Source organism: Helicoverpa zea, chromosome 22, assembly GCF_022581195.2.
Source record: "Helicoverpa zea isolate HzStark_Cry1AcR chromosome 22, ilHelZeax1.1, whole genome shotgun sequence".
Taxonomy (NCBI): Eukaryota; Metazoa; Arthropoda; class Insecta; order Lepidoptera; family Noctuidae; genus Helicoverpa; species Helicoverpa zea.
Genome location: NC_061473.1, coordinates 501,576 through 523,946, shown reverse-complemented (window position 1 = coordinate 523,946; position 22,371 = coordinate 501,576). Strand labels below are relative to the sequence as shown.

Genomic DNA, 22,371 nt, shown 5'->3' with positions numbered 1-22,371 from the left:
CTAAATGCTTACAGATTTAGGGGGGCATTGCTAAGTGGGTTATAATGGTAGTCGATATTTCTTAACATTTAGTTTAATAATAAATAGTTATCACTATTATTGATAAAGCACACAATAAACATAATAATAAACCCTTCCTTGTCTCAAGGATTAGCTACTTTCCTATTTCGGAATGCATAGCGCCTCGTAATTTAAAAGGACTTGAAAGAGAAGAGAGGAATTTATAAGAAGGGCAGAAAGCTGTCATTTGGAAAGACAGTAAAAAAATTACTCTACTTATAACTTTTTGCATTGGACATTTTAATTACGTGACCTTAAATTTGTTTATCATGTGGCACCACAAAAGGCCAGTATAATAAGAATAAAATACCAATGTATCATCAAAATAACTTGCAAACAATTCACCACAAAAACCCAAAACAAACAAGTGTTTGAACAACGGCCAAACGCTCAAACTTTGTCAATATGTTCGCTAAAAGCCGTCACAAGCTGTCACCACTGATTGACATCACAATATCTTCTATACATATAGATAAGCATGTAAGAAAGCTTCACGGTTATAATAAACAGGCTGAGCGTAGGATTTTGGACCCTGTGTGTAAGAGTTAAGGTTTAAATTTACATTATACGAGTACATAAAAACTTACTTCACGATTTTTGTTTATTCTACGACTAGCCTCTGCCAGCGGTTTCACCCGCGTCCCGTGGGAAATACTGCCCATGCCGGGATAAAAAGTAGCCTATAGCCTTCCTCGATAAATGGGCTATCTAACACTGAAAGAATTTTTCAAATCTGACCAGTAGTTCCTTGTTTGTAATGTATTAACTTAAAAACTACTGAACTGATTAAAAAAATACTTCAGCAATAGAAAGCTACATCATATGTGAGTAACATAGGCTATATTTTATCCCGGTACGGGCAGTAGTTCTCAAGGGACGCGAGTGAAACCGCGAGAAAACGGTCTTTGAAAAGGACCTTTTTATCCAATCTTCTTTACTTCCAGGAATTGGCAGCCGCAACCCCAACGCAGAGGAACTGGCGAGGGATTCTCATCGCCCTGCTGGTGATAGCCGCAGTCCTCGGCCTGATCGTCTTCAGCATCGCACTCCTGACGCCAGCGGGGGATGGCGGCAGGGTGCGGGGGCGAAGGCCGACCTTACATGATGTGTTGGGAGAACATTACAAGCCTTTTAATGGGACTTGGCTTACAGGTATGTATGAGAGTAGATTTTTTTATTAATTTTGGGTTAAAGAAAAGTTGACAAGTCAATAGCATACAAAATGGACAACAAAAAAATTATTTATTTATTTAACCATCTCCGTACCCATGACAGAAATAGAAGTCATCAAAGTATCAAAGTATTTATTATTTGTAAAACATAGGTGTAAAATAAAATGAAGATCTTAAAGTTAAAATAGTGCGCTATGTTTTGTCTATGGTGAGACGTACAAATATGGTTTAAACTACTTATAGGAATTAAAATAATAAATTTTTACAATTAAAACTAGAATTAAATATCTAAATTAGTCGTTTAAGAACTCATCAACCGTATAGAAACATTTCTCAATTAGAATTTATTAGAATTAGAAATATAAAATATTACAAAGGAAAACTTATTTGACTCGTAGTAAGATTTCAGATCGCTTTCATACTAGGTAGTTAATATAGAAATCTTCCGTCGTAGTTTTTACCAAAAAAATATGTTTCATGCACTTAATACAATTTTACGTGATTACAGTATTTTGTTTACTTTGTATACCTCTATAATATTACAAATTCTGATAAAATGATAAAATTCAATACTTACATTACAAAATATGAAACGATATCAAGCAAGCGTAAAATAATTCACAAATTATAATAATTCGCAGAATTCACTAATTAGTCGTTAATTTAATCGGTGAGTAATTTATTATCATCGAATGTTCCAAGTTGATTTTATTTTCAGCCGTCTCATGTCGAAAAATAATTTAAAGCTTAAAGTATCTGTGTATACTTCAATCAAATATATTTTTCACTTACTCAGGTATAACAATTTTAAACTTCACAAGAATAATTACGAACTTATGTCAAACGAAACGTTTTTTTTTTTATATAAACGCATAAATTAATGTGGGTAGTCGTAAAATTGCGTTATCATTTTATGACGTTATTAGGCAGAAATATACGGTGTTTAAAAAATATTTAAGAGTATTTATGATGACAAGTTTTTATTAGAGAACGAGAAGATGTCATCTGAAATAATTACATTTATAATTTGAGAAATCGAAAAAGCAAAAAATTCCACTTAGTAATTAGATTTTTCGTAAACCAATTCAGGTTATGAACTAAGCTAGGCGCCTAGATTATATTTTTAACACAAATAACACTTGGTTTCATCTTTTACACAAATAACACTTTGTTTCGTTCAATATTGATGTGAATCTATCATAAACTATATAGCTTCTGCTTAGAGAATCACTCGCGTTTCGTAAGATTGGAAAATAAAATCTAATCGGTCCAGTAGTTTCAGTATTTAGCGCGTTCAAATTCAGCAAACAAAGTTTTCAGCATTATAATAAGGGTACCGATTTTTTTTTAAGGTTTTTCTGAAACATACCTATCCGTGAAAACCCTTTTCATAATAGTGTCAGCAAATTCAAGATTCCAATTATTAGGTTTCATAAAACAACATTAAAACTACATTTATTAAACATATAAGTGCACTTAACAAGTCGCCCATTATTAGCTATTAATTCGCACTGTCATCAAGATGGCGCCGGGTCAATAACATTAAGGGCAAGATGGACGAATTGCAATATATTATGCCCTTCAAATAACAATTCATTTAAGGTTATATCGTTATTACAACTAAGTGAGATAAGTGCTAACATCTGGTGTCTGAAATAATATTTTAGACCCTTCAATTTAAATATCTTGCATAAAAACTCCTAATGATACTTTCAGTCCGAATTTATGCAGATATTTGAAGCTTGAAACTCGATAACAATAATCAGAACTGCATTTGGCTGTCATACCTGCTATATCGAATTATTTTAAGTGAGATACTTAGGACAATAACATTCAACAGAATTTTGAAGTTCAAAAAAATTCCAGTGACTTAAATTCCACGGCTGAATACTGAAACGCCACTCAGTTTTAATAACCTTCTCAGATATAATTCTATATCTGTCATACTTCAGTCAATTTCTGTTTCACACAACATTTTTTCCATCGTTTTATGGCTTTTAAAAAGTTTGAGCCGTCATTTCACCAATCCTCTCAAATCCAACATTTTTATTTCAACAAGTACTAAAGATTAGCTTCGGAAACTACATTGAAAAAACCCGTAGGCTCCCAGTCTCCGGGTCACATGATAAATTCATAGTATTTCCACTGTCCACAGACCCACGTACTCGCGTGTTCCGTAGAATTCTTATTCATATAAAATTTGTATGCCTGTACCTACACGGGTTTACAACACTTCAGGGAATATAGGGGCCTTTTTTTATATTTTTCTATATTTTTTTGTCGTTTGTTGACAGTGTAATCGTCAGTTTTGAGACTGATAACCAGCTCTCTAGGGCTCTAAAAGAAACGATCATTAGAATAAAATGCAAAATGATATAGCTTAAATAAAAATAATAACCAAATGTTCTTAAAAGCATTACAATAAATGATTAAAAAAATATCTCAGAGCAATGAAACCAACAATACCCAAATGTTTCCATAGGCTGTTGTTGATGTATATCAAAGCGAAATTCTGGTTTGTTGTCGCAAAAATGTCAAATCGTCTCTCCAAATTAAAAATCCGAAAACACAACAGACTCCGAGCCTCCAAGAATAAATCTTGCCTCAACAGAACGCCCTTCACGCAAGAAAAACACCCAAAAAACATTTTTACAAGAATAACTTTGGGCCCTTTTTCATCTAGAACAAATATTGACGCATTCTAAAGCATTCCTCATTCTTCGTCTACCCCACATTGTTTGTATATTATATTGAAAACATGGAGTCAATATTAAATGGAGCACTTACATATATGTTAGCAGTAAAGGTCTAGAAAAATATCGGCAAGTCAACACCTATAATAGGCTCTCTTATGCTTTCATTTTATAAAGTATACATAGTCAACAAGCCATAGATTACTATATTCATAAACCTATTTTGCATATCTGAAAGTTTGATATTAGAACTCAGAATATACAAAATAATATGTTACGCTGATCTTCGTGTGCATTATTGATATTTCATATAATTTTATTTATTAGTTTAAAGTATTGTTGTGTATCATAAATGTGTGTTTTCTGCCCTAGTTGCATCAAATAAAAGAACAAGTAAAAAACATCCTCGCTATCATTAAAGTGAGGCTCAGATCACGTCCAATCTCAACTTAATTAAAAATCGTATCATCTGCACTCTCCATTTTTTCTTACATCCGTACCCACATATTCTCTTACACATTTCGGTATGGAAACCTACACGGCCAATCGAGCTGGTAGCAAATATCCTGCGAACAATGAGCTGCCATACATATCGGCTGGCGGTAGATTTGTTTCCCTGAATAGGCTGCCAAGATAATAAATAAAAGGTTCCAGAAATTGTTTTGGTTGCCAGAACAGAAAAGGGTGGGGTATTTTGAAATTGGCTTTCTATATTTTTGATCCTCTAAAGTATTTTGTATGTACGAAATAAGATCTATTTTGTATTTTTCTTAGTTTCTACACTGAGTTTGTGAGTTTTGCCAAAGTTTATATCGGAATACTACTTTTGACTGTAAAATTCAGTTGGATCATTTAAAATTGAAAGCTGATCCCAAGAAGGAAAGGCTAAGCCGATGACGATCTTACATTCTAAACGCTATCCATTGGCAAGCCCTACAAGATAATACAACGCAAAATACATAACTAAACATACAGGTAGTTTTCTAAATAAAAAAACAACCGAATTACACATAAAAAAACTTCACTATAAACACCAAAAGTTTTTTAATAACCCAGTTTACACTACCAAAACAAACAACATCGATATTAAACACAAACAGTGCCAAACACCCCCCAAAATCAACATTCAGCTTCATTTAACGTCCCAAAAGCACATAAAACGAAAATAATACAAAGGAAGAAAAACCTCATTATCTTGCTTATCAGATAGTGCCCCACATTCGGGCACAAAAGGCACGCTGAGGCACACTGAGGCACTGCTGTCACTTCATTCGAGGCACTCGTACCTCAGGCTTTGTCTTGGAAATTGCGCCGAAAAGAGTCATCTCTCTGCTAAATGTCCAATTAAAACCTTATGCTTTTGTTCTGGTGTGAATTTTAGTGTTAGCTTGAATTCTCGGAGCGTTTAACGCTCATAACTATTGTTTTAACCTGCTTAGGTAAAAGCTATCTTTTGGATAAGTATATACCTAAGAATATTATTTGTTACGCATTCATGAAAATCGCTAAAACGATTAAATATTTTTTACTGATTACCGAGATCGACCGAAAGCCGCATCAAAATCGGTTAAGCCAAACGTGAGATAATCACGGACAAATTGTAATGGTAGATTAGTGGTGTAAATACAAAACTAAAATAAACTTCAGATATTATACAGACCAAGCTGATAACCTCATTTTTCGAAGTCAGTTAAAAAGGCGGAAAATCATACGTTTTATATTTTTACGAAATACTTTCCTTACCACAAAGCCAAAACTTCAATGGTTACCAAATATTATTTCAATAACGAACATTTATTCAGAACACAAACTGTCTGAACCTCCCTTTACAAGAAAAATAACTCGAAAAACAAACGAAGAATGTAATAAAACCACTAACAATATACAAATATTCTCACATTTATCTCATTTCGGTGTTCTATCTATATGCCTATATCTAAGTTAGTATATAATGTTATTCAAACCATGTCTAGAATGTCCAATATAAGTTGATCTGTGGTGAAATTGCGTACTACTCACATACAAATTATGTAAGACTAGTTGTTTTTGCGAATTCACTTGTTTTACACGGCTTATGTAAAAGTAAGTGTCCGTGAGAAGTGAAAAAGAGGTTGTATAGGCATTTTTAGTCAGATAGTAAAACAGAACAGAAGTGTTTTTACGCAATTATTAGGTTGTTTACAATGTTCATATTTTTTAAAGATTTCCAAGCATTCTTAAAGTGTCTATAGCAATGACATATAAGTTTAAAAACCTTAAAAGAAATGGCAGCAGCATTAACAAAGCAAATAAATAAATAAAAAACTTTTTTACAAAAAAATTAAACCGACTTCCAAAAACACTAAAAAGCAAAAAAAAAATTTAGATGCATCGGCCTAGAAGTCGGTGTAGTGTTTTTGGAAGTCGGTTTAATTTTTTTATAAAAAAGGTTTTTATTTACAGCTTTTCAGTGATACGAATAGTTGTCCCTATCCATATAAGTGGAAAGTTCTCATCAATACAAATAATATAAGCCCAAATACGGGGTATTTTACATATTCAGTTGTCGAGTTTCCTCGACCTTCTCTGGTCTCAATCATCAGGTCAGCTCCAAACCTTCACTAACTTCACTGTTTCAAAGGTCTCGTCAATACAAAATAATATAAGCCCAAATATATTTTACATATTCAGTTGTCGAGTTTCCTCGACCTGGTCTCCATCATCAGGTTAGCTCCAAACCTTCACTGTTATATAGTGTTTTTAGGCATACACCTGAGTGTCAAGTTTCTACCTTATGTATGCCTACAACTTTCGAAGGTTGCCCTCGATTTCTCAGGGTTTCCATCATCAGATCCTGACCTGACGACTATGGGACCAACTGGCAGCTATTCCGCGTCGAACAAAAAAAGAATCACGTAAATCGGTCTATAAACCTCGGAGTAATCGATGTACATACATAGAAAAAAAAAACTTACCGGCCGAATTGAGAACCTCCTCCTTTTTGGGAAGTCGGTTAAAAAGTATAAATCTTATGACTTAAAACCCCTCTTAACGCGATCCCACAAAGAAAACAAAAATACAAATACAAAAATAAAATTTGTGTGAACACAAATCACCCCCCAGTCGAACAGTAAGGGCCGAGGGTCGGAATAAACGTTAATAATAATGTATTTCAGCCCCCAAGGCAACATCGAATTTTACCTTTTTATCAAAATATAGAATTCTAATAAGTATTACGCCATTCATGATCTGGGTTTAAAAAAGGATGTGTTCAATCTGATGGAAGAAAAAGGTACTATGTTTCTTGTTACTCAAAAAGGGACCCAAATCCCTTTTGATTAGGGTTCTGGTTTCAGTTTTTTGGTGTTCGGGATGTAGGCCAGGCCTCATTAAGAGGACGAATTGGAATTTTTGGCGCCAAGGATGTCAATTTTTCTCAGTAAATACAAAACGGATCAAAATACAACTTGGTTACCTGAAAGTTCATGATATAAGCCTTATTTTGTTAGTTGTAGAAACATGATTAGGTAACTTTTATAACAGAGAAAAATATATCAAACATACCTCTTTTTAAAAAGAGATTCACATATTATGGGCAAACGGGACCGATTTAAGCCTCTTAACTTTTTTAGTAGTTGAGTATATACATACTCTTTAAAATGGTAGTAGGAATTTTTATTAAATTATCATTTCTAAATATTAAAATTACAAAACCATTTTGTCGCTTACGACTTTTAGTTATAAGCTAGCGCGCGTATTGTTATCCTCGCCCCGCTCAGACGCTCCGACCCCTTTTGGCGCCTTAGATGCGCGTGCCGGTTATGGAATTATTGTTGACCACTTCCTCGCCTTAATTACGATAATTGAAAATCCCACCGGTTTTCTTTGTTTAATCAGTGCATATTTCATACACCTATTGTCCGTTGGCAATTTTTCTCATACAGTTGATAAAATAAATGAATATCTGTGTGAAGACTAAAGTGGACAAGGATTGCCAGATTTGTTACAAAATATAAGATTTATATTCTTTGATCTGGCGAATGGCCTTTTTTGTGAAACACCAAAATGAAAAAAAGAAAGAAGCTTCAATTTCCTTACAAAAGTCTTAGGTATTTTAAAATCTATAATTTAAATACCTAAGGAAAACTTCATTATATCTACCTAATACCTAAATCTAACCTAACCTAATCCCTAATCGAGTCTTCAGAATCCTCTATTATCAAAGCTTATCACCATTTTTCGCCTTACCCAGAAACATCCCGTCACGTATATTCCTCCCCATACATTACATTGTAGACCAGACATTTATTACATTGTAGACCAGTCTGTACCTAGTTACAGGAGTTTTACTACCACGTCTAGACAACGCTGATAAATCTTTCATGTAAAGTCATGGAGAACAAAATGACTAGCGGAGGTGCCATAACGGAAAATCGCCTAAGAAAGTAGAACGCCAAAAAGCGAGTGAGAGGCGACGAGAAACGTCTTCGCCCTTATATGCCTTCTTTGGACCCGATAAATATTTTGTAATACCAAAAATCGTTGGCAAATGTCTCAAAGAATCCTATCGCCTCGTTAGTTCACTCGTAACTGACCGTTTTGGTCATAATTAGTTATTTTAAAGTTTTTATATTTTCTTTATTACCTACTCTAATTTATGTAATTGACTTTTGAAGTCGTGTAAATCAAACAAATAAATAAATAATAACGCACACCGGACGAATTTGACCTAGAAGAAGACACCTGACCTATCTGCATTATGGCATCTCCACATCTTTTCTTATTCCGTGGGTAAAGATGACGGCAGTTGTATCTTGTTGTAAGCGCCATCTAGAGGGCACGTGACGTTTGTTCTTTATGCTTGAGGTAATTTATAGCGTTGTCAATTTCTGGATCTGCGTGTTTTATTTTTGTGGGTGTTGTATTTTTTGTGTGGTATTTTGTATCATAAAATTGGCCTGTATGTTCTTGTTTATAAACCTCCCATTGTCAGTAAGGCAAGATAGGCAAGCATTGCGACAATTAATTAAAAATCTGGATCAAAACACAAAAGATTTTGTGCAAAAATGAAAAACTTTAATAAACTTTTGAGAACCGTCAAAATGATCACTTAAAATTGATTTTGATATATCGTTTTCTAGATTAAAAATTGCTTGAGATTTTCTTTGCATAAGTATAAATTAATTCATTAAAAAATATATCTTTCTACTGAGTTGTACCTATGTACCAGACGGTTGCATTACTGCAATAGCAATAAACTACGAAGCAATCAGCAAATAGCATACAAATATTTTATTGTTGATGAACACTCTGTCAGCTGAATACAAGTAGTAAAGACCTTGGGAGAAAAGAAGCAGCAAGTATGCTTACTTTCTGGATTACCTGAATAGTGAAATATTCATAAGCGGAGTTAGTGTGTTTGACTTTCTTAGTCTCTACCTAAAAAGGTTTAAGCCATATTTCAGAAATTAAAGGCTGTACAAATGAAAGACAAATTAAGCACATACACACTATATGATTTTGTCATGATATCTTTTGTTTATTTAATGTACCTATACGTTCGCCTTTTCTGCGCGCGACACATTTTTCGCATCAAAAATCCAAGCAGTTTCGAGTCGTTTTTACACGTAGTTATCAATTGTTTGCTATCGCTCGTATACGCGTCACATAGTCCTTACGGACGAAGCGTTGCCGACTTGGAAAACCAAGTGGAAAATTCGCTTGTGTGAAGGCGCTATTACTGTCAAAAGAACAACTATCACTATTCGGAATCAATCAAAAGGTTATGAATCCCGACAGTTTCATCAAACCAGTGATATTACAAGCGGAAAATTCCTCACTACTCCCGTCATTTGTTTTTTTTCATAAAGTGCTCACTATCCGCCAGCAATTTGTACGGAACCCTAGATAGTAGGTAGTCGAAAATTTGGTTTTATTGAAAAAACAACGGGTACCCGCGCCGTTGGCTCGGAAAATTGCAAATATTCAGAGGGTAGACAACATATACGGCAGACTATCCATGCGAGTGATGTTTGGTAAATCTCGACATTAATCTTGTAGTTTTCCGCAGTTTCTTTGCATCTTGAGAGAAAAGATGGATTGGAGGAAATTTTTTAACCGTCTTTCCGGAGTTTTTAATTTCCGTACCTTTCTGAATTGGACAGGTTTCTTACATAATAGATATTGTGTATGTCAGTCAATCGTTTTACATTGAAAACAACATTCGGTATTATTTACATACACTTACGTTAGATATGTATTTATGTGTAGGTATGCAAGGATGTTTGTTAGTCTTTCACGCAGAAACTACAATACTTTACAATAACATACCTACCTTATCTATCAAGATAACAAAAGCATTTTTAATCCGGCTGCGGTAAACGAATGTACTATATAAATTCATCTCAAACTAAAAAGCCACTTCTGAGGAATAGTCTCAAAAATTTAAATTAATATCTGCCTATTCAAAAACAGTTACAAAACGTTGGACTGTCTGTCTCAAAGAATCTAATTATACCTTGCCAAGTGTCCAAGGAGGTTCCGTTTGACGAACTTTTAATTTAGCATTTAATATACCTGGAGTTTATTAAAAAAGTAATCTTGATTATGAATATTTCTGGGAATAGATGCTAGTATTTTAGGTAAGAAAACTTCATTTAAAATGTAGGTTTTAAAAGGTCAGAAGTTTTAATTAAATATTTTATATCTCATAATGTAACCTTTTTATCTCAAACATCTTTTAAGAGCGGTCTAGTTAGTCTAGTAAGTCTAACCGACGTCTTGAAGGAACTACTTCGCTCATCTACATAATAAGTATATCGCCTTATTCGATAAATGGACTATTTAATACTGAAATAATTTTTCAAAATGGACCAGAAGTTCCTGAGAAATTGAAACACAAAAGAACAAGCAAACAAATCCTTCAGCTTTACGATAACCCTTTCTCAATTAGTTTATCGTAGTTTTCCAAGCTAACTAGGTGCCACTGTGTAGAAGATTTTACTTGAAGTGACTGCGACATCCATCTCCAGCACGGCTGCATTAAAAACTTGGGACCTTCCATTTTATTTGAACGAGCTTCAAAAAATAATAATAACCTATAGATAATAACTCTCAAAAATATTCACAATAATCTACCAGGTGCACCTTTCAGCACAATCTGAAAGCCTGTGAGCGACTTATTTAATTCGTGTCTCATTAATTATACAGCGAGTTGAAACGACCGCCTCAGAAACTTCTGAACAACAGCTGTTGGGTCACGTCACTGTGATGATGTCACTGTTTATGTATTTAGAAGCCATACTGATTAATACGAAGGTATTGAAATGATCTTTAGGTTTATGCATACTAGAAATCGTAAGTCAATTTACCTAGTTATTTTTAACAGACTTACCAATGAGGAGATTCTCAATTCGGATACTTGCATGATTTTTTAGTAATACGCAAGGTTCTATCATTGTGATAGTTTTAATGGGTTGATATTGCGCAGAGTCCTCAATTAGGAATACCTACAGCAGAAAGAATAAGTTTGAAAAATAATGTTCGTAACTTTTTTACGCATAAAAATGCCGTAAAGCGAAATGAATTGGAACACCATTTTATTACATACCATCATATTTGTAACATACATTTTAAGCAAATAAATCATTTCTATTTCTATTTCAAAAACTGTAAATCTTACTGAGGTGAAACTTTACAGTAACTTAACTGGCACATCAAAATTATACAAAAACTATATTTTGTGTAGGTGCGAAAAGTAGTTCTTTCGGGTCCTGAATAATACCGCAAGCATTAAATAATAGAAGAAAGATTCAAAACAAAACACATTCGATTCAGTAGCCAAAATCCAAAATTTTTCAAACAGAATTTCTTTAAAATTCTAAAAACACAAGTAATGATTTCCACAAGACATTTGACAAGCATGTTTTTAATTACACCCCTTGTCACAAAACGCGGTGTCATGGCTCAAGCAACAATGGTCTAATGACTGTGAGGAACGCGAACAAAAACGGTGAAGTCTGGACCAGTGTTACCTGACCTGCGAGGTTACGGCCTGTTACAGAACTTGACTAAGCGTCTAGGGTGACTACACTAAATACTCATCTGATTTCTAGAACAAGTGTTACGGCTGTAGATTTTTGCAATCAGCCTCATTGAAAAAACAACCTACCAAAAGTAGGATATTTCTATTTGTGATTTACAAATTGTAAAGGAACCGAACATTACACTATTTTTTTCTCATAGCTAATCTATAATTGATACAATAATTTTTTTTCATGATGTGCTGACCAAACTCCCGAAAACATGAAAAGACGACTGCCAACATAAACGGCCTTCTTTGGTTACCAAGACACATGTAAATGGTCAGCCATTCGCGAAATGGCCGAAAAAAATAATTTAACCTGCGCCCAAATTATAATAAATTCTACAAAAAAATCAAAACAAATTACAATAGCATGGCAACCCTAAAGTATTTCGGAGGTCTAGCAACACTGGCGGTCGTGCCTCGTCTCAAACTTGGTAATTGGATTCAAAAACTTTGTATTGATGAGGCAATTCGATAAGTTTTCAAGCGCCAAAGAGATTGTGACTCCACGATTTATGTACATTTTTTGGCACCGTACTTTGTTCTAAAAGGTACTATAGTTGACAAATAAAGTGCATTAGTTCTTAATATACTTTTATTGTTAAATAAATAAGAAGCAATGCCAAATGGTCCAAGTTTTGTTATTCGAAAAAGATAGCCTAAGTTCTAACTTTTTAAGAGCAGTGTAAGTATCAACCACATTTAAATCTGGTTAGTTAGATCTACGGCTGCCAACACAGAAATGTTAATATTTACCAAGATTCACTTATATCAGTTCACAATACGGGACTTTTCCTTGCTTTCAACAGTATGTACCATATATTGCTTATTGTTACAGATTCTCCATTTATTTCACTCGAGAATATCCAAAGGATAATATAGTAAAACAGCAATTAATCACAACCACTAGCCCAACAAACCATTTCTTTCTTATCTTTCAAAAACTCTCCAACTTCTACTAATTAAAACATTAACGACCACTTCAAGAAACCGCATTAAAGCAGCTAAAAAACGTAAATGTCGAAATAAACAGCATTTTGTACTGCATTCCAAAATTTATGGTGAAAGTTAGACTAGAGTGGAACCAGTTTGGCTCGTCAGCAAACCCTGGCTGGCATATATCCAAGATGGAATAACAGGAGCAATCGCAAAGCGGTTTGCAGTGAAAATTCTCCGTCTAAATAGTAGGGTGGTTCACCGCAACGACTAGAGAAAATAAAGCTTTGATAGTGGAGAAATTCGAGCTATTGATTGCGTTAAAACGGTTAAAGGTTTGGGGTAGGTATGTGGAGGATATAGTCAGGGTTGTAAATGAAGGAATGGCAGTGAAATTAGGTAGCTTTATCTACTTATGTGGATATATCAGGTGTATAAGCATCTTTTCAATGCACTCGATACAATACAGGAATGAATTTTATCCAGTGCGCAAACTTTGTCAACTTATAGTTAAATAAGTTTTATAGATACGTATATTTTTATTTTGTCGTGTTTTAGTACAAAAAAGGAAAGTTAATGATATCGAAAGATGTTTATTTTGTAACCGATTTTACGGTCACAGTCATCACAGTAGGCACGGCGGCAACGCGAAACCGGTTTACTGACGCGAGCGCTGCTCCAAGCGCGTAAGAATAGTTGGTATCCATATTTTGCTGATTTTAGGGCGGACAAAAGAATGAAAATTTTTTTTTACTGATGATGCAGATATGGTCTGTTAATGATTCTGAACCACCAGTTTTTTTTGCGCACTGCTTAAAATTTATTCCTGTATTTATAGTTTAGTCTTCTCCATAATCTATATTATCTATCTCCATCTAAATTGTTTATGCCATGGCATCTTTTGTTTATAAGACCTGGTTAGGAATGTTTAAGAATAAAAGGCTAGTATTTTCAAGACTTTACCAATATCTTAAGAGCTTTCTCAAGAAATTCAAAACATTTAATTTCTGAGCATGACGGTTCCTCCGTTATTCTGACGCTGCAAGAAATTCCAAAATAACGTGCCACTCCAGGCATCAAATGCCTAAAATCATGTGACCGCATTTCGTGAATTTTGCCAAAATTCTAAACTCCCGTATTTATCCGCACTGGGAAAATGTTCGAAGTTTCCCGAGTTTTTGAAGGGTTAATTCGTATTTTAACCGAGTTCCAAATTTCGGTTTTATGTGTGAAATATATTTAGCTGGTAAAAGGATCGCAAGGACACTTTCAAATAATATTTTTGTTGCCATTTCTGTAGCGTGAAAAATACAATACAAAACTTGATACAGTTTAGCTGTCTCTAGTAAAAATACCAACATAAATAAATTATGTTTTAACTGTTTAAGAACATGTAAACTACAAGTGACCAGCAAAATAAGAGTCAGTTTCTAAACATTTCCAAAACCACATCCATCTCATTACATAAACATGAAAAAATCCCTGAACCAACTCTGCTTATACAAGCAAAAATATTTCGAAAAATATACATTTTTAAATATTTAATTTCCATCTAAAAGTGTGGTGCATATAAATGATATGCCGCTCAGTATCATGTGAGATCGCATTTACCGCGCGAGTGAATCCGGGTCTCGCAACTAGTTTATTTCAGCATCAGCTAGGATTTTCCAGTTTCACGGAAATTTTCGAGGATATTTATGTTGTTTTCCTTTTAGAAGAGAAAAATTGTGGTAGCTTTGCTAAGGAAATTAGACGCCATATTGGTTTGTTAAAGTGTATCAACCGACCCCTGTGTCAAAGATCCTTATTACGCCTGTAATAAGGTTCAAAGGTCACGAGGAAAAATCAGGAAAATAATGTTATGTATCATAATGTCACATCAGTGTTGCTCCTTCTTTTCGTATCTCCGTAACTGTCTTTCTAGCTGTCAATCACACCCACGTATTTTTGTAAGTTCATTAGAAATGACGGCTTTTCTGATAGGTGTTTTATTCAAGCCAAAGTCGAAGTTCCTTGTAAGAGCTATGAGAATAATCTATTACCTACCTCTCAGTAACGTTATCATGATCAGTTGAGAACGTTCTTAGGCTGAAATGATGATGATGATGGCTCAATCCTTGTCCAAAAAACAACAGGTCTGCTTTCAGGATTCGATAGCCCCTTTATCGGAGAAGGTATATGAGCCTAACGAAAAGAAGGAGGCAAGAAATAAGAGAATGTAATCTACTTATTATCTAGGTTCAATTTCTAAGGAATGCGCGCGGAAATGCGTTCGACAGCAAATCTTGGGTATACTAATAAAATCTGCAAGGTGAGAGCAATAACCCCCAACTGTTTTGTAACTATACTTACTACTGACTAGAACAAGTCAGCATGAGTTACAGAGAATTGAACAGATAATATGATTGGGACACAATCCGAGGCTCATATCTAGCGCACACGAGCGGAGCAATCTAGTTAGTGTTAATGCGATGAGGGACGCACAGACGGGCGGACGATAACGCTTTGCGTATTTTTTGTAAATGCCTGAAAGCATATAAGTAGTATGTAAGTATATTCCATGTTCTGATAAGTTTTTAGAAACAATAAATATAACGGTGAAGATTTTCTTGAATGTAAAAACGTAATATAACCTGCTGTGCATTAAGTTAAAAGGACTTTTTGGTGCTTACAGCAAAGAAAATGAAGTCTTGTTTATTGAACTTAAGACTTAAGTTTTAATCATGAAATAATTAAACGACATAACGTAGGTAAAAAAGTTGCACTACGTAAGGTATATTGAGAAATGGAAAGGAATTAGAAGATACTTTTTGTCCTATATCACGAGGTATCATATTAGATTGATAACGTGCACATGACTTATACAACCGCAGCGTTTCCGCTCTCGTCTGTAAGACCTTAAGAGCGTGCAGCGCAGTCTTCAATCCGGTTAAGGTAATGCTTTTAGCCCGCCTCGACCTGGGATTATTTTTTAGATTCCTTCTTCGCTATATGTAAAACTTGAGTGCGTTGGGGATTTTGTACAATTATCATAAATATTTACATGTCTTTTTAAGTGCCCGCCGCGGCGACCGCGACGAGTCCTCTAGCGTGTAGCGAATCACGCTTCGGGCATCGCGGCGGCGCACGCTCAACTCGATCAAATCGATTTGTTTTATGTTGGCGAGAGATTAGAGCCATATTTTAATACATAGTAATCTTTGATGGGAGCGCACGTGTCGCAACTTCCAGCATGAATGACGAAAAATTGGAACTAGCTTCATCGAGAATTGCCGCTGCGTGTGTTAGATTATTGTATATTTCTTGATTTAAACTATCTCTGTAAACGAACTTTGAATGACAAATTATTGAATATTTTTACTGTCTCTGTAAACGCACATGAAAACGAGGGTACCTTTATGTAGTTGTTTTATGTTCATTAAATTTTATATCTAAATTCTTACATGTTTAATGATTAAAATAAATATTAAAATTATCGTTATAAGTTTTAAATAAGATTTGGTGTGTTTAAATTAGTTTATTTCAATTGTGAATTTAGTTATTTGTGTATAAAGCTTACTTGTCTGTGATTGGTCAATTGTGGCGGGATAGTATGACTGTTCGAAATAATGTTTTAAAATAGTCATGGCACTTTTCTGGTGGACGTTGAGGTGTAGACAACACACGAAAGTTAAGTATTCTTCCTGATTTATATTTTCTTACTGTGATGTGATTATTGTAATTGTTGTTTTATGTATTACTGTGCTGATGTTTAAAATGTATAGTGATCTATCGCTTTATACATGTCTTTAAGATATATTTATGCTGTACTGTGTATTACATTGGGTACCATATGGAATTATTTCTTTATGATATATATGATTTATGTTCTAATGGGTTATAACCATACAGACAGAATTGTGTTGCTGGGGAGTTTGTTCCACCACTTCTTCTTCCCAGCAAAAACACATAGGAAATGGTGAAGGGTGGGCGTTTTGGGGGCTGTCTATTGTAAATTCCTGACGTTCAAAAACTGCTGTTTTGCAGCCAAGTTTGAATAAATGATTTTTCATTTCGGGTTGATTTTTGATTTTGATCATAGAAAATGTTTTATTTATTTTTTTATACCTTTGTTTTATTCCTTGCTTTCTACACTTATTCTTGAGAGTTCAGTAATTAAATAATAAATTAAATTGCTCTATTATGTATCAAATCTAACACGTGCGCCGCCGCGATAAACGCCGCGTGGGACGCGTCGGTGACATCCGCGGGCACGGCCGCAAAAAACGCCATAATTCAAACAAACGCGTCTAAAACCGCTTTTCCATAAACGCACTCATACAACGCCATATATTTGAATTCAGTGCGGGCCGCGCCGCTCAACGCAACGCGCGACGCCCCGCGTCTCCGTAAATGAGGCCTTAGACTTTCTGTATGCCATACTGCCATGGCCTAGTGAGCAGTTACAGATTGTAGAGAAATAAACTTTTATTTTTCTACCTGTAGGATTCGAGATAAACGCCTTTACACCATTTATTATTGACGCAAAAATTACAATAATAAGTCAGTCCCACTTTAACGATAGTATACCTAAAAATCTTACAAGACCCTAGGATAAATGAAGATTTAACTCTACGAAGAGTCTACGACGAGCGTCCGGTTATGTATAGAAGTTCCTCTTCATATTACAAGCAAACCCACGGCACATACCCACACAACCCATCTTCCCAACCCTTCTATAAATACACGTTTGAAGTAACGCACGGCACAATAAAAAATAGGACGAAATACTGCCCACTGAGCAATTAGGTCACTCGCTCACGTGAACATCGCCTGGTACGGGCTACATTGCTGGGATTACGTTGACAGGGTGACAGGGCTCGCCTAGTTAGCCAGCGATGATGCGATTGACTTTTATTGAGCACGGGAGAGCTGGCTGTTCATTTGTTTTTGAAGGATTGATAGGTTTTTGATGGTTGAATTTTTGTTCGTGGAATGTTGTGAATTTTGGATCAATTTCGTGTCAGTGTTATCTTTCGGAATTATGACGATACTTACCAAAAACGTTAGAGTTTTTTGAGGACATTATCACATTATCTGATATCCTTTCCATTTTTAACAAGAACTTAGGAGTTATCGAACTTATAGGTTGATAATTTGGGCCCAGTTGTGGATAAATTGAAAATTGTAAACGCATTAGAACGGCCTAAAAAAAGCAAGAATGCGTCCACATTTTTCAGTCCAATTCACAACTTCCCAAAAGAAAAACCCTGAACAAAAAAATCTAACTTCTTTGAAAGCAAACTTTTTCTATCATCCCAACAATTTGAAGTTGGCTTTCGATCCCGAACTTGGTAGATTGATTGAAGGGACCCCACCAATTACACAGGCTTCAGACTGAACATCTATCAATCAGGAACAACGATCAATAGTATTACACCCTTGTCTGACGGGACAAATGACAGTCTAGGAAGATGGGAGGTAGATTTTGCTTGTTAGATTGACTTAAGCCTTTCGCAGTATCTTCGAATCTGAAGATTTTGGTACGTCTGTAGGGATAAACCATTGGTTGCTTGGTGTGACAATAACATATTTTCATATAATATTAACTGAGCAATTGAAGAAAGTGTTGAATTAAATGTAATATTTTGTTACTGGTATCACTGGTCAACAAATTATTATTTTTTTTTTTTGGTGCAAAGGTGAAATATAAAATTTCTTGTAGAATATTTGATACATAATCGAAGTACAGAACATAAAGTTGCACTAGCAGAAAAAAATTACATCAAATTTCATAAAAAAACGCGTTTTTGGTATTTTAGGAGGGGTATATCTCTAAATCCCGACGTGCTAGTGCAACTTTATGTTCTGGACTTCGATTACGTACCTATCTTATATTCTATAAGAAATGATATATTTCACCTTTGCACCAAAAATGCTGTTTACCAGTATAATATGTACTTTTTTTGCTAGTCTACTAGTTATATTGTAGTACTGCTGGCGTTTTTACATTTTGTCTATTGTGATATCTCTTTTAGAAGCATCAATGTAGGTAGTTGGCGAGAGTCATATTGTTTTATTTTTTCGCCAGGAGTTTCTGACATGCCATCAAAATAACCTCTAACAACTCCTAAATACTATATAACACCTCTTTAACAAGAATATAACCTGCCCCCTAACACATATCATTAATCTTCAAATAACAATTAACCTGCACCGACACAGCTCGCCGTACTTGGAAAGTGGGAAAATGCAAGGGACCTGCCGTAACAGAAATAGCTCGGCAGTTCCGTAGTTTCTGATCAAATATGCAAACCTACTTCTCTTGGTCCCTATGTGAAATGTTGATGGTCGGTTGTAAACGCCATTTTTGTCATCTCGTCCAGACCAACTGTTTAACGTTTTGTTTGTGTGCCTTTCAAAGTACTAGCTTTTCACTGCTATCTGCCCATATTTGTAGAAAGAAGATCTTCGAAGAAGTCAAAGCAACTTTTTAAATCATGTACTTTTTGATATTCTTAGGCAGAAATATAGCTTTTTATACGTGCGTGTGTGTTTTATTAAATAAGTCCTACTAAAACAGATGTTTTTTTCATAACATAGAAAAGATGGTTCTAAAATAAACTAATAACATAAAATTAAACTTCCCAAAACATCCCCTAACTTGTTTTTAAAACATCCACCCAATAAATATTAAAAACCATCAGCCTTACTTATAAACGTGAAGTAATAATAAGTAATACTTAAGGGCTGTTTAAGAAAATTCTCACTTATAAACGTTGCTTAAGCATGTCTTAACTAACATTTAATCACTATTTAAGGCTTTAAGTAGTGATTAGTTAAAATGTTGCTTAGAAGGTGATTAGAGATTTTATAAGTAAGGGGGCATATACCTAACTACCTAAACTAACTTGGAACCAAACTATGAGTAGGTACTCAACAGCGTAACTTGTACTGCACATAATCGGCATACCATCGGCAGGATCAAACATAGTTTAATTAACTAAGTTATTGTGCTAGTTCGTGCTAAGAGGGTAGGCAGTGAGTGTATTATTATGGAAAACAGGAATACGTTGGATGACTAATTTATTGTGATTGCTAGGCGTTTTCTCTGATTTCTCCCGCGTCCTATGGGAACTTTACCCGTACCTAGACAAAATTTAGCTTTTCACGAAGGTATAGGTAGTATAACTTCCCAGCAGTGTAAAAAAACAAATTGGTTCAGTAGTTTTGGAGTATTTTTATGATACAAACATATAAAATTAGAACTGTTAAAAGTCTGAAGCATATTTATGTCGTAGCCAACTTGTTAAAATGGGCAATAAATCTTGTTCTGTACAAGAAAGCTTCAAAAACCTATCAGGTTTTACTAGACTCGCATACATACCAGGTATGACATTAATTTGTTCAGCATTTGCACATACTGTTGGAAAGAATAACAATAAGATAGACCCCATATATATAATATTTTTTTAATTACGCAACTAAATTCCAACTTCTTCCTAGTTCACGCACGCACAACTAGATGGCGCTATTCTAAAACGTGCCCCGCAATTACGTTCAGTCCACATGCGCTTAATCCCCTCGTACTCTTAGCAATATCCTACACCATACATACATACATTTTCTATATGTATAATAGTACTCTATATCCTACACCATGCAGCTTTGCCATAAAGACTTTAATGCTAGTACTAGTGGAACCTACTTTTCTGTAGTAATTGGATTTCTTAGAGTGTAGGAATGGAGTATTTCTAGATGAAAGATAATAAGGGATTGTGGTGTTTTAATTGGATGTTCTAAGACGAGAGTTTTCTTTTTTATACCTGATAAGTGTATCATTAACACTGGAATCACTACATTAATTCTATTTTTAGAGTCACAACATGTGTTCAAAGACAGCTAGGAAAAGTCGTTAAAATTATAAAAATTATAAATTATTAGTCCACGTTGGACTAAACAGCTGTTTAAATACGCTCTTACAAAAACTAAAATATATCAAGGCATAATAATTATATGTCAAGGCATCAGTAACTTGCAAGGACAGTGCCTAATATCTAAGTTATGTCTAAGCCCATTTTGTACCATTTTGAACTGGTATACTCTCAAGTTAAGCAGTAATTGAATGAAGTTCAATAGCTTGGAACGCCAACTCAGCATAATCATTTTAATGACGAGGGAGTGTTATATAAGGATTTGATTCAAAGACAGGCCCGGTAACATTACATTGTTTCGCTAAGTATGTAGCTTTATTTTGATAAAAGTATTTTATACTTAAAAATACAGATGAACTTTAGTTACTTAGTTTGGTACTATTTAGAAGTGATCTCAAAAACAACTCTCGGCTCGATCATTAGTACCTACCTACCTACATCTTTGTACATTAATTCAGAAGCCAGGAAGTCTGTCAACCTATCTTACCAAGGGGTTAGCCAGGTTACTGTACTGAGGAGGTCAGATAAGCAGTCACGCCATAAAAAACACTACTCAGCTGCTTTAGTACTCAGTTAGACTGGAAACCAACCCCAACACAAATAAAAAGATCAGGCAAATGATGCTGACTTCAAAATACCCCATCAAACGGTCCCACCCAAACCGCCATCCCTTATGTTTCCATAACCACAGCGTTAGTGAAACTCCAGTACTTAAGTACTCCATCTGATCTATTTGTATGAAGATCGAGAGCTTGCCATATTGCCATCAGCATTCATGAGATATCAATTATGACAGACTAATAGCTTATTCTAATACTAATAAACTAATACTAATAATATACTAATATACTAATATAATAATAGACTAATAGCTTCATTTAGCATACTAATGTAGGAATATGTTTCAGTTTCATAAGTTTAACTGCGGTATAGTGATTATTATTTTTTGAAAGTCAGTGTTATTTTCTTATATACTTTTGTACGTTAGCTAAGTTTGTTTTTTGTTTAAGCCATTTTAAAACTACTATTTATGTATGTAATGGAATGGAAATAAAATATAGAAATGATTGAAGATGACGATTCTCATATAGTTTAAATAGATGATAAAGGTTCAGTAAACAACAGGTATATTTAAAAATATTTTAAGTTTCAAGGTCAATTTAATCGTGCTTAAGTACTCAAAACATATTTGGGACTCAAAGTTACAATATCTAAAAATGCATAGAGTTGCCTAGTTGTGAACAATTTAAAAATCTTCCCCTCAACTTATGTACTTCTATCAGTTTTTCCAACTAAATCAAGATGCTGCTTAAAAATACAGTAAAAACTAGCCACTGAAATAAAGTATTTCATCTCCAACGAGTCGGGGAGAAAATTACCCCTTCTGCACAGAAGCAAAGCTAAAAAAGAAAAAAGATAAAGTTAAATCTGAGTAGTAAGAATGGCGGAGTACTTTTATTTCTTTTCTTTTTCCCAAAGGTACATAATTAGCTACCTGTAAGATGATTACCGGTGGAAAAACAGCTTTCAAA

At 34.5% G+C, this 22,371-nt stretch overlaps 1 protein-coding gene across 1 annotated transcript in view; it reads left to right on the top strand.

Moving 5' to 3' along the window:
• LOC124641662 (dipeptidyl aminopeptidase-like protein 6) overlaps window positions 1-22,371 on the top strand; it is a 131,973-nt gene that overhangs the window by 80,610 nt on the left and 28,992 nt on the right. Inside the window, exon 3 of the mRNA XM_047179832.1 lies at window positions 1,005-1,212. Coding sequence (XP_047035788.1) covers window positions 1,005-1,212 — 208 coding nt within the window. The remainder of the gene's footprint in view (window positions 1-1,004; window positions 1,213-22,371) is intronic.